The sequence below is a fragment of the Anguilla rostrata genome, chromosome 5 (genome assembly GCF_018555375.3).
Source record: "Anguilla rostrata isolate EN2019 chromosome 5, ASM1855537v3, whole genome shotgun sequence".
NCBI lineage: Eukaryota > Metazoa > Chordata > Actinopteri > Anguilliformes > Anguillidae > Anguilla > Anguilla rostrata.
This window is the reverse complement of record NC_057937.1, coordinates 4,774,436-4,787,670: the sequence shown is the minus strand read 5'-3', so window position 1 is coordinate 4,787,670 and position 13,235 is coordinate 4,774,436. Positions and strand designations below refer to the sequence as shown.

The 13,235-nt window shown below is 49.3% G+C and overlaps 2 protein-coding genes across 6 annotated transcripts in view; one reads left to right on the top strand and one right to left on the bottom strand.

Moving 5' to 3' along the window:
- plk4 (polo-like kinase 4 (Drosophila)) overlaps nt 1–3,331 on the bottom strand; it is a 32,883-nt gene extending 29,552 nt beyond the window's left edge. Inside the window, exon 1 of the mRNA XM_064334700.1 lies at nt 3,190–3,331. The gene's annotated coding sequence lies outside the window, so the exon portion shown is untranslated. The remainder of the gene's footprint in view (nt 1–3,189) is intronic.
- On the top strand, nt 3,261–12,414 carry jade1 (jade family PHD finger 1). Of its 5 annotated transcripts, XR_010329909.1 has the most exons (13): nt 3,261–3,401; nt 4,748–4,845; nt 5,301–5,396; nt 5,811–5,896; nt 6,234–6,391; nt 6,677–6,867; nt 7,118–7,329; nt 7,559–7,726; nt 8,910–9,026; nt 9,161–9,754; nt 10,290–10,407; nt 10,726–11,961; nt 12,100–12,414. XR_010329909.1 is itself a non-coding variant. In XM_064334701.1 (12 exons), exons 3-12 carry the CDS (start codon nt 5,351–5,353, stop codon nt 11,625–11,627), a joined length of 2,592 nt encoding a protein of 863 aa, XP_064190771.1. In that variant the 5' UTR covers nt 3,261–3,401; nt 4,748–4,845; nt 5,301–5,350; the 3' UTR covers nt 11,628–12,414. The 5 variants fall into 5 exon arrangements, 4 of the variants coding, with proteins under 4 accessions (XP_064190771.1, XP_064190772.1, XP_064190773.1 ...); XM_064334701.1 differs by having other exon boundaries at nt 10,726–12,414; XM_064334702.1 differs by having other exon boundaries at nt 3,267–3,405; nt 10,726–12,414.
- The last annotated feature ends 821 nt before the right edge of the window (nt 12,415–13,235 follow it).

Below are 13,235 nucleotides of genomic sequence, written 5' to 3'. Positions count from 1 at the left end.
GAAAAACCATATACTACTGTGTTGTATTGGCCAAATGCCCCATGCTTTGTATTGGTTTCTTATAGAGTTTTGTTTTTCTGTAGAAGTTCTTAAGTGTGGGGGGGGGAGGGGAGGGGGTTTCAGAGAAACGTGTCACATGGTGGGTAGCAGAAACATGGGAAAAGCAGACGGTGTAAATATATGTATCATTTTATTAAAGCATGTGCAACAAAAGTGAGCTATGCTGAATTCCACCTTCATGTATTTAAGAGCGCGTGCGAGTGTGTGTGTGTGTGTGTGTGTACGAGTGCGTGTGCGTGCGTGTGTGTGTGAGAGACAGGACCGACCGTGTTTCTGCATAATAAACAATTTGGTTATGACCTCATTTGTTGGTTTTATATTTAGTTGAGTAATAGGAATTAAAAGGAATTCTTTTCCCCCATTTGGAGCAGTTCGGAGTGGTATTTTCTTTTGGCGTCTGGATGCATTTTGATCATTTGAGTCGCACACATTTTAAGTGTTTGGTGCATTTTAACTTTAAGCAGTTGCTATGCAGTGGAGAATGTTTTCAGATGGTACTAAATTCATAAGGCCTGAACTCAATATGACCTTGCTGGTCTTTGTTTAATTTATGAATCATATGTAAATTCATAATTCAACCTGACCCCTGTTGGGGAAGTGAGAATTTGTTTAAATTGACCATTTCTGAATCTAGCAGTTTTACCGACTAACATCCTTGTTTAATGTTCAGCACTCTGAATACTGAACATGTGCGTCAACACTAACTTCTCACTTATCCAACATATAAAATATTTGATTTATTTTGGTAATTATTATCAAAGATATTAATTAATTTGCCAAATTTGTTGATAGGCAGAGCAACCTGTTGGATCGACATGTATCTAAATCTAAAACTCGCAACCAGATAAAAATTAAGAAATGCATTAATATACAAGTATTCAACGTCTAATAAACAGAAGAAGGTTTACCTTAAACAAGGAATCCTACAACGTCACAAAAGAACTGAATGAAAGAAAATGACAAACCACAGTTTGTTTCTCAGAAAATAGGCCCAAGAATACCAAGCCTAATTGCTCAAAAACCAAAAGACAGCTGGATATTCAAAAAAGCCAGGGATATAAAAAATGTAAAACTGCCAGATGAGCAGTAAGACCCAAGGACGTTAGACCCTGCACACTAATACTAAAAACCCATGATTGTTAAATGTGTGAGTGTGTCAGACTTCAGTTGTCTGGATTGGAATTAGTTTGATGTAAGGTCAGCGTAAGGTGGAAATCTAAAAACTAGATATCTGGCACCCCCTGCTGGTAGAATGAGCTCCCCACAACAACCTGAATTGCAGGGTTTCTCCCAATGTAAATCACTAGTACTCACAGAAGGGTTAGCAGGCTGTGAGTGGACAGCATATTAACCCTTTCATGGTTTTAACCCTGCAGTAGACCTGATCTGGGCCAGATGCATGGAGTCGAGACAGCGGATGAATCTATGCATATTAATAACATTCCTAAATTTGCACAGCAATCAAGTTCATGGCTCTTGCCAATTGGTTCATGCTGGTCAATAGCAGAAGAAAAAAAGCACTGCTCGTTCTCTTAGGCCTACAGTTGCTCTTTGGACTATGCCGGATTTTACGTTTGCAAGAGATACCACTGTAATACACAGCGGCTTTCTTCAAATTTTTTCTTTAACATGCTCGTATTTGCTCGTGCCAGTCAAAGTTATAGACCCCTCCACCAGCCTGACAGAGTGGCAGCACCAGCCCTATCTCGGATTAAATTAAACTGTCCGTTTTGCAGAATTTTTATTTTTTGGTGTCAATGGTGTGTCATTCCCACAAAAGACAAAGCAAACTGTGGTACAGAGAACAGCTGCAGAACATACGATGGATAAGTCACGCTTAAACATTCAAACATTACGGTTCACATCAATCAATGACGCACTATATTTTAGGTGTCATAAAATGGGATTTAATGATCCTGTTTAGAAAATTACACTCCAAAACAGTATCGGATCCATGTCTCGTATAACAGGAAAAGAAGATGTGATGCAGCTGTTTACACTTCAGACACTTAGCAGACAAACTTATCTAGACCTAGTCAAATGTGTAAATATCTTGTACATCACTTATAAATATGGAATATGGATTAAATCCTAAATATTTTTTTCCTATTTCTTAATTAATTTCTTAATTAATTGGAAAGCAAGTGGTCATCAGTAACTCCATCGCCCAAGACTTCTGGGAGAAATTCCCAGGCTTGAGACAAAATTATATTATAATTTTCCCAGGCCCTTGACAATAACATTTACTGTAAGTTCACGGAGCCTTTTGTCTCCCCCTGATGGTGCCTGAGAGTACTACTACTAAAATAATAATACCAGTATGTATATCCCAATCTATTTTTTACAGTCTCTGATCCCAACACTATGTACTCATCCTTTTGTATTAAAAGCCCATCGTATTTATGCTGCACAATTTTTTAAACAAAAATACATAAAAACAAGATAGTAAACATAACCATGTAATGTTCATTTTTTAAAAAACATACTGTCAAGGCAAACGCAAAATGAGTTGAATGCAAAAAATAAAATAAAATAAAATAAAATAAATATTATGCACAATGTGTGGCCGAGTGAATATTGTGGTCTTTATTTGGGCGACTTTGGATTGGCCTATTACTAAAACACTTAAGAAGGATTAAAATAGTCCTAATTGAATATAATTAAATACTGGTGAATTAAAGGAAATTGTATGTTAAGCTTTCCACTCCAGACCAATACAGAGCATGACGAACTAAACGAAATACCATCATTGACCAAATAAAATAACCTAAATGACAAAGAAAAGGGTGCTGTGAACAGTCAGTAAATGTTCTGAAATTCTTACAGAAGATGTATGGAGTCAGGTAACGGACAAGATTCGTCAAACTAAATATTTAAATACTTTAATACCCTCATTATACACAATGACCCCTTTGCTGTTTGCTTCTAAGCACGTGCCCTTGCTAGTGTTTGCTCTCAAGCAATCTGCCGTCGCACATTCACAAACTGAAAAACTCAATAAGCTATTAAAAATAAAAACAGTGCACCATACCGGAAATAAACAACACGACACATAGGACGACGCGGAAAGTGTACGAGCACAAGTCAATGTACTGTACAAAAAGCTCAGAAGGAAACCGTGCAACTCACCGCCCGCCAGCCGAAGTTCAAACGAAAGAGCTGCGTCACGTGGCCGTGGCGGTCCCAGCGCCGCTTCCTCCAGAACGGAGCGGTTACGTGACGTCCACACTGTTTGTGCACGGGAGGAGCGCCTCAATCTGCCGATGCATGAACTCACACTCGCTGCTAGCACCATATCTTAGCTACGTACAAACACCGGCGCCACGGCCAGCCTTTGCTGTGTAGGTACTGCCGCATTTCTCTTTTCTGTGTTTGTGGGAAGGCACTTTCTTTTTAAATAAAGCGTTTCTTTCATTCTTCATCGGCGAATGACTATTATAGGATGGGCTTAGCTATCGTAGAAATTGGGGTTTATTCAATACCAAGGTCGCTGTCTGGTGGAAATTTAGTAACTACGTCATTAAAATGGCGCCAAAAGATTAAGTTCGGGGGTCTTTTACACTTGCTGTTCGAACATTTAAATTTTAATTGTATGTATATTTCATGAAATGTTGTATCTTTAACGCAGATGCACCGGCTTGGTAGCGTTAAATAAGCTTGATATAGATTCATATATATATATATTTTTTTTTACAGATGACGGTAGCTGTCTACAGTAGTTTGCTAACGTCATTTAGCAGAAGTTAGCCAGCTCAGTAGCTAACTTTATCAGCAGACTGCAGCCCATCTTTTAAACTGTCGGAACAAGTTAATAAATTTGTTGCAACACCATGCAAATATTAAACCTCATTGTTCAATTTGACGGCGTAAAACAAATTATTTGAAAATGGAATTGCCATTTAGCTACGTGTTTTAAAAAAATAGTTTTCATACAATAACTTGGCGCCGTTACACTTGTCACCACATTGTTACCCCTCTCGTGTGTGCTTCTGGGGATCCCGAATTCTCAAGCTTATGGCTAGATAGCTAGCATCTTCTAGTAAACACTGTGCCGCGTGGGTTACCTGGCGAGCAAGCTTATTGGCTTAGCGGTGTAACGAATGACAGTTAGGGGAGTTTAATCGTACTAAATAATTACTACAGTGAATGTTTCACGAGGGAGTGTTTTCGTGTGGGACTGCGTACTGTTAGTAGCACGGATATGATAGGCTACCGTTAAGGCGTAATGACGTTAACGCCGTTAAAGTTACTGAAACCTTTTTTTGTGAAAGTTTAAATGTATGTATAGCTAGAACCACTAAAAGGTAGCAAATGTGTATATTGAAGTTTTGTTCATGTAATGTGTTTTTTTAAGTGCACGTGATAGTTTCCGTACAACGTATGACAGCAGAACTAAAACTCATCAGGCTCAACAGTGGTACACCTGTCATATATCCACAGAAAACATATTTTCTGTGTATTTAACAACACGGCATTCGAAACAAGAAGCACACATGAAATTAGGCACCGCATCCAGTCGAAGTTTTAGTATTTAAACATTTCAGATTTCTCTACAATGCATGCACTGTACATTCACGGGCCCTGTGTTGCTGGTTTGCTAACATATTGCTGAGAGTACAAGCTACCAAGCTTGCTTTGTGTTGATAGCATCCTTCTTACAAGCCTTGTTTGTTTTGTACCTCTCCAGAGAAGCGCTGGGATTGGACCAACGTCAGTCATGCGGATACCGCTCCGATGAACCGCTTTTCTGAGCGCTGATTTGCATACTCCACCAATCTTTCCTGTGTATGTATGAACGGTTTTTCTGTCAACTACAAAATGCCTGGTTGGGAAAATCAATGTCAGCCTTACCAATTGGGTAACCGGAATCACCATCTTTTTTAAATTTTTTTAAAAAACATTTTTTCAGTTTACATTGTTGTGATCATCCTAAAAATCCTTTTAGACAGTAAATGCATTGTAAATGTTGATTTTGCGCTAGTCAGTGAAACAGCTGTACAACTGGCATATTGATTATGTCAGCGAGGAACGTTATCAAGTAAAATGTGTAATCATTACTTGACTGGCATTTAGGGGACCTTATCCAGAGCAACTCGCAACGCTAACACAAGTACAAAGATCAGTGGTCTCTGCAGTATCGTAATAATTTTTTTCTTGACCTCTTGAAAGCGAAGCGACTAGGATGAGGCCAGTGTGGCAGTTGGTGTGGATGGGTTTTGATCGGTCGACTCTCTCCACAGCGCACACAAGGCACCGGATCTCCGCGGCCTCGCGGCGCAGGTCGGGCGTTATGAAGAGGAGCCGCCACCCCAGCAGCGAGGACTCCGACGATGGAAGTAAGCGATACGCTCGTCCCTTACTCTCCGCGATCCCTCTCTCTCTCTCGCCGTCTTAGTCAAGTCCGCGTTTCACAGCGAGACATATTTACCGCGCAGACACCCTCACTCAGAGCGATTTACACGGTGTTCGGCGTGTGAACAGGTATCGTTTCAGTACCCCCACCTGGGAGCGGAACGTAGCGAGCACACAAATCCAGTCCCGTGAGCCACTGCTCTGAACTGCCGTTCTCTCACAGCGTAGCACAGTTGTAGACCACACTGTAATACCTCAGTGAGGGCAGGCCCAGCGATAGCGAAATTGAAACTTACGGCAGTACAGTGTCTGTGTCTGCATCAGCAGCTCTTTAAAATGCGGGAGCTGATGTTTGAAGGCGGAGTGCCCGCGTCGCTAACGGCGGTTCTTCTCCTCAGGCAACGGTACGGCCTGGTCCCTGCGCTCAAAGTCCCCCCTCAGAGGGAACGCCTGGAGCCGCTCGGAGGGGAGGAAGCCGTCAGAGGTGAGTCACACTGCAGGGGGGCGGGGCTTGGAGTCTGACCCCTCCCTTTGACTGCCTACCCTCTGGTCCAATCCAGAGCTTCGAAACACGGAATTGCTTTTTAAAACAGTTGCACGCATTGACGGGTGGGGGGTTGAATGCCAAACTAGAGAAACCAGCGAGCGTGTGAGTGTAGAGATCAGCGAGGGTGAGTGTAGAGAGACCACCATGTGCAAGTGTAGAGAGACCAGCAAGCATGGCATAGAGACCAGTGTGTGTGAGAATACAGAGACCAGTGACCGTAGAGAGACCAGCGAGCGTGTGAATTGGCGGTTGGAACGGTGTCCTGTCGTTTCAGGTGTTCCGCACTGACCTCATCACCGCCATGAAGCTGCACGACTCGTGCCAGCTGAACCCGGAGGAGTACTACGTGCTGGCGGACCCCTGGAGGCAGGAGTGGGAGAAGGGGGTCCAGGTGCCCGTCAGCCCCCAGTCCATCCCACAGCCCGCCGTCCGGTACGCCTGCGTCCTCACTTCCTGCGCCTCACTTCCTGCCCTTTCACTTCCTGCCTTCACTTCCTGCATCTGCATTCAGCAGCATTGTAATCATATAACAGCAAAAAAACACTGATAACTGTGAGGAGAAAGAACGTGCTCTCACACACACACACACACACACACACACACACTCAGTTTGCTGTATTGTAGTATCAGACATTTTGTCACTAAGATCACATTGGTGATTTCCTGGTGAGTTATTTTCTCGCGGGATTGGCGGGTGACGCGCGCGTGCGCCCACAGGACCGTGGCGGAGAGGGGGCGGGCCGTCACCTTCACCAAGCCCAAGAAGCTGATCCGCATGCCGGGCAGCGAGCCGCCGGTCCTGGGCTACGTGGACATCTGCACGCTGGCGGACGCCACGTGCCGCTATGACCTGAGCGAGGGGGACGTGGCCTGGCTGGAGCTGGCCAATCAGGAGTTCCGCGAGATGGGTGAGCATCGGGGGGGGGTCACCCCTGACCTCTCTGGCCCTCCACCCACAGGGGCCTGCTGGTTTTGCTTTTCCAGCTTAAAATCAGAAACCAGCGCAGGCCCAAGAAACCAATTACTGGAGTTAACTGTATAGCCATCTGCTTTAATAGATAAATGAAGTAATTTCATACGTGAGTACCAATAGGAACCAGCAAAACTGAGTAAACTGGCCCATCTCTTACACTCTGACACGTGTTCTGGGTTCCGCAGGGATGAAGACGCTGGACGAGATCACCATGGAGAGGGTCATGGAGGAGTTTGAGCGCCGTTGCTACGACAACATGAGCCACGCCATGGAGACGGAGGAGGGGCTGGGCATCGAGTACGACGAGGACGTGGTGTGCGACGTCTGCCGCTCGCCCCACGGCGAGGACGGCAACGAGATGGTCTTCTGCGACAAGTGCGACATCTGCGTTCATCAGGTAACCGCGGGGACGGCGGCTGGCCCCGCCCGCTCTCTCCTGATTGGTCAGTTATGTTGTACATTTGCCACGCCTCTCCGCTTGTTGTTTGGTCATTTTGGTTTATTGTTTTGTCAGTGTTACAGTGTATTACGGTATACTGAAGACGCAGAGCTAAACGTTACAGTGTTATTTCAGGTAGTTACGGTGTACTGACGTTGCGGTATTAAGTGTTACGGTGTACTTACAGGCATGTTACGGGATAATGAAAGTTCCAGAAGGCAGCTGGCTGTGCCGGATCTGTGCCCTGGGCGTGCTGCCCAAGTGCCTGCTCTGCCCCAAGAAGGGCGGAGCCATGAAGCCGACGCGCAGCGCCACCAAGTGGGTACACGTGAGCTGCGCCTTGTGGATCCCGGAGGTGAGACACGCTAAACAAATCAGCCGCGCACATTCACACACACTCACTGAAACACACACACACACCCATGCACACACACACTCACTGAAACACACACACACACACATCCACGCACACAAGCTCACACGCTCACACACACACTCACTGAAACACACACACCCATGCACACACGCTCACACACACACACACTGATCTCTCTCTGTATGTGACTGGTGTAGGTGAGCTCTAAAGGCTGATCTCTCTGTATGTGACTGGTGTAGGTGAGCTCTAAAGGCTGATCTCTCTGTATGTGACTGGTGTAGGTGAGGTCTAAAGGCTGATCTCTCTGTATGTGACTGGTGTAGGTGAGCTCTAAAGGCTGATCTCTCTGTATGTGACTGGTGTAGGTGTCTCTAAAGGCTGATCACACGGTATGTGACTGGTGTAGGTGTCTCTAAAGGCTGATCTCTCTGTATGTGACTGGTGTAGGTGAGCTCTAAAGGCTGATCTCTCTGTATGTGACGGTGTAGGTGAGCTCTAAGGCTGATCTATATGTGACTGGTGTAGGTGTCTCTAAGGCTGATCTCTCTGTATGTGACTGGTGTAGGTGAGCTCTAAAGGCTGATCTCTCTGTATGTGACTGGTGTAGGTGAGCTCTAAAGGCTGATCTATATGTGACTGGTGTAGGTGAGCTCTAAAGGCTGATCTCTCTGTATGTGACTGGTGTAGGTGAGCTCTAAAGGCTGATCTGTATGTGACTGGTGTAGGTGAGCTCTAAAGGCTGATCTCTCTGTATGTGACTGGTGTAGGTGTCTCTAAAGGCTGATCACACGGTATGTGACTGGTGTAGGTGTCTCTAAAGGCTGATCTCTCTGTATGTGACTGGTGTAGGTGAGCTCTAAAGGCTGATCTCTCTGTATGTGACTGGTGTAGGTGAGCTCTAAAGGCTGATCTATATGTGACTGGTGTAGGTGTCTCTAAAGGCTGATCTCTCTGTATGTGACTGGTGTAGGTGAGCTCTAAAGGCTGATCTCTCTGTATGTGACTGGTGTAGGTGAGCTCTAAAGGCTGATCTATATGTGACTGGTGTAGGTGAGCTCTAAAGGCTGATCTCTCTGTATGTGACTGGTGTAGGTGAGCTCTAAAGGCTGATCTGTATGTGACTGGTGTAGGTGAGCTCTAAAGGCTGATCTCTCTGGTACAGGTGAGCATTGGAAACCCAGAGAAGATGGAACCCATAATGAACATTTCTCGCATCCCCAGCAATCGCTGGGCCCTGCAGTGCTGCTTGTGTAAAGAGAAGACTGGAGCCTGCATCCAGGTACAGTACAATCAAACATTAAATTAGAGCCTGCATCCAGGTACAGTACAATCAAACATTAAATTAGAGCCTGCATCCAGGTACGGTCCGAGAGTGCGATTCCCGTCATGTTCCCAAACTCTGCCTCCCCGCAGTGCTCGGCCAAGAACTGCCGGACGGCGTTCCACGTCACCTGCGCACTCCAGCGCAGCCTGGAGATGAACACCGTCCTCACCGAGACGGACGAGGTCAAGTTCAAGTCCTTCTGCCCCAAACACTCGCGCTGCGCGGACGGCGGGGCAAAGCCTGGCCAGAAGGAGGAGCAGGAGGAGGAGGAGGAGGAGGAGGAGGAGGGGAGCAGGAGGAGGGCGCGGGGTGGCGACAGGGCCGTGGCGGCCCAGGACGGCTCGCCGCGGCGCTCCCTGGCCCCGCCCGCGCCCCCGCCCGCAGTATCCGGCGTCGGCCTGCAGGAGGCGCCAGAGCTCAGCCAGCGCAAGCTGAAGCTGCAGCAGCTGAACGATGAGTTCTTCACGCTGGTGCCCGTGGGCGAGGTGTCGCGCCAGCTGCAGCTCCCCGAGGAGACGGTGGACTTCCTGTTCCAGTACTGGAAGCTGAAGAGGAGGGCCAACTTCAACCGGCCCCTGCTCACCCCCCGGAAGGACGAGGAGGACGACCTGGCCAAGCGCGAGCAGGACGTCCTGCTCCGCAGGCTCAAGCTTTTCACACACCTCCGGCAGGACCTGGAGAGGGTAAGACTGCCCCCCTACGCCCCCCCCCCCATACCCAAAATGAAACGCATTCGGCCTCCTCCAGCACTGGGGTCAGTTCCGGTTTCAGTTCATGAGTTCAGTTTCAGTTCACTCTGTGAAATGACTGAACTACAAATGGAACTGAACCCACCTCTGGTCTCCACGGTGACCCCTTTGGTAGCCCTGGTAACGGAGTCTGTGTTGGAACGCCCTTGTGCATCACGATTGTATTATTTCATTTCCATTTGTGGGTTTTTTTTAAAGGCTGGCCTTAATGAATTAATAACATGGAAGGCGGCATTTTCACCGTTTCTGAGCATGCTCGTTTGGTGGCTGGTCTCCCCTTCACCTGTCCCGTACTGTAAATCACAGCTTTCAACTCAGCCATCCGAATATAACTGAAGTATAGTACTTTCACCCCTAAGCTACAGAAGAGGCGCCTTGTGTTTTCCTACGTTATGAATCACATCGCGGTTTTACTTGTCTATGTGGAAGCTTCCCTGACGCGATCGGCCATTTTGTTTTCTCCCCCCAGGTGCGGAACCTGACCTACATGGTGACGAGGCGGGAGAAGATCAAGCGGTCCATGTGCCGGGTGCACGAGCAGATCTTCCACCACCACGTCCGGCTCCTGGAGGAGAAACGGCTGTCCGGTGAGTCTGAGCACCAAAACCTGCGTCCGGCAGCGCCTCGCCATCACTGGCCTGTAGGGGGCGCAGTCTGGAGTCGTTGGGCCCTAACTCTAGCCCTAACAAAGCACACCTCATTCAACAACTAGAGATCTTGTTGAGCTGTTAATTCGTAGAATCAGATGTTCCAAATTGGGGTTAAAATGAAAACCTACAGGATGGTAGATCTCCAGGAACAGGGCTGGTTACCACTGATCTGGACATTATGCAGCGTGTGAAGAGTGTGCTGGAGATGCAGAATCTCATCACCCTTTCCTCTCTTCTCCTCTCCTCTCTTCTCAGGAGTGTCCTCTTCGGCCTGCCTGGAGGACGCGCTCTTCTTCAGCTGGGTCTCCTCCCTGGTGTCCAAGCCCAAACGCCCGCAGGCGGAGCGGGCTTCACACAGGCGGGAGTGGAGGAAGGGGGGGGCCCGGACCGAGCCGCCGAAACCCCCCCACGCCGCCGCCGACGTCACCGACGCCAGAGCCCCCGCCAGCTACAGACCGGAGGGCAGGAAGACGACGCCGGCCCCGCCGAAACCCGCCATTCACAGGGAGGCGGGGCCTAAGGCGGGGGAGGGGCCTGTGACCAGGGCGGGGCCGGAGTGCCTGAGGAGGAGGGGCGGCCCCCGGGGCGAGGAGAGGCGGGACGGTCTCAGGGAGAGGGCCCCGCCCAAGGCCAAACCCCGGCCGAATACGGCCGCGGCGCCGGCCAATAAGCTGCCAGATAAGAGGGCCGTCGTCGGGGCCCTGCTGGCCCCTGGGGTGGGGAACCTGAACCCCTGCGTGTCCCTGGAGAGGCTGCCCAGGTGCAACGGCTCCCTGAGGAGGGTGGGGTGCGGCCCGAACAGCCCTGTGCCCCCCTCCAGCCCGGGCACCTCGCCCGCCTCCAGCACGGGCACCGCGCCCCCCTCCAGCCCGGCCGCCGGGGGGGGTCACGGCAAGAACTGGGGCAGCTTCCGCATCCCGAAAAAGAGCGTGAGGCTCCTGCGAGCGCACCCGCCGGGCCCCAACGGGACTCCGCCCCCCGCCCCGGGCCACGCCCACACCCGGGCGCCCCACGGGCCTGGCCCCGCCCCCCAGCCCGGCCGCTCGGAGAGGGACGCCAAGGGGAAGAAGTGCCACGCCCAGCCGCCCCGTGGCCACGCCCCCATCACGCGCCGCTACGGCACGGACTTCCTGCGCCCGGGGATCCTGGCATCCTGAGAGGACTTGAACCCCCCCACTGCCAAAAAAAAAAAAAAGACCCAGCCCCTTTTTCACCTTTCATGTTATTACTAGATTTTAATTTCTTTCAAACACTTTAAAGATTCCATCACCATGCTGACATATTTATTTGTTCCTGGTATTTTCAAGGGAGGGAGGGCGGGGGTGGGGATGGGGGGGGTTTGTATGGTCCTACTTGTTGTTTTCAGGTGCACAGCTTGTGAAGCGTGCTACTCTTTTCAGGAGGAGAGGATCGGAGGTTTCGCGGTCTCATTTATATGCAAGGAAATTCCCCTCCCGGAGTTCTGATATTCACTGGCATACTCAGCCTGCAGTAGTGGGTAAAGGAGGCGGAGTTGTAGTTCTGGGTCCTGTGTCAGTCACTGAGCAAAGGAGGCGGGGTTGTAGTTCTGGGTCCTGTGTCAGTCACTGAGTAAAGGAGGCGGGGTTGTAGTTCTGGGTCCTGTGTCAGTCACTGAGCAAAGGAGGCGGGGTTGTAGTTCTGGGGTCCTGTGTCAGTCACTGAGTAAAGGAGGCGGGGTTGTAGTTCTGGGGTCCTGTCAGTCACAGGGCCGTGCAGCACTCAGTGCAGTAGTATGACTACATCATCCAAAGTGCACTAAGCAGACTGCTGCTGGGAGGTTATTCTGTGCATGAGCCACAGTGAGGAATGGTTTCAGCTGTCACTCAATCCGCACGGCTGCAGAGTCAGGGAAAGCGTTTTCATGGGAAAGTCCTGTTAATATGTGCTCAAAAAAAGAAATAAAAATATTTTCACGAAAAAATATTTTGCAGTCGCAGACTATGCTTTTCAAGTATGTACACCTGCACAAAGCACCTGCACACAGTACCCCACACCTGCACAAAGCACCTGCACACAGTACCCCACACCTGCACAAAGCACCCTCATACCTGTACACAATACGCCACACATGCACACAGAACCCCACACCTGCACACAGGACGCTACACCTGCACGGTGCACAGGTCTCCCACAGTAAAGTAAAAGCAGGCTGTTGATTGGTTGAGCTGCTGGTGAAGTGACCTCACGCTGCCTGCGCGCTGCATCCTGATGATAACAGCGGCGGCTGGCATCACGTGATTCGCAAGCGTGGCGTCGTGGGCGTGGCCGAGTGTTTGGGCATGTATGTGCTGCAGTACTGCGTGCGCCAGAGAGAGGGGCCCCCACCCCAACGTCGGCCCTCCAGCGTCTGCCTCTCCCTCAGATAAACACACTTCCTGCCGTACGGCGGCCGCTGTGGGCCTCGTCCCTCAGTACCCCATGTTCCTCAGTGTCTTTATTTACATTGGACGCAGAGGGCTGTTTGCACTCAGGGCTGGAGTTCTACTCTCCCTGGTTGTCTTGACACACTGAATTGGGTGGGGACCATTTTAATGAAACACTAGTTTAAATGCGCAGTCACCATTTGTTCTGCATGCGCTGATAAATTTCCTGTACACTATGCGGCAAACACTCCCTCGTCGCCTGGGAGTAGTTCCGTAATTCCAGACCACTCTTCTTCACAGAATTCTGCCTTGCTTGGTTCTGGAATGCACACACCTCTATGGTTATGTTTGCCAGTCCATTTACAGTATGTCTGCCAGCCA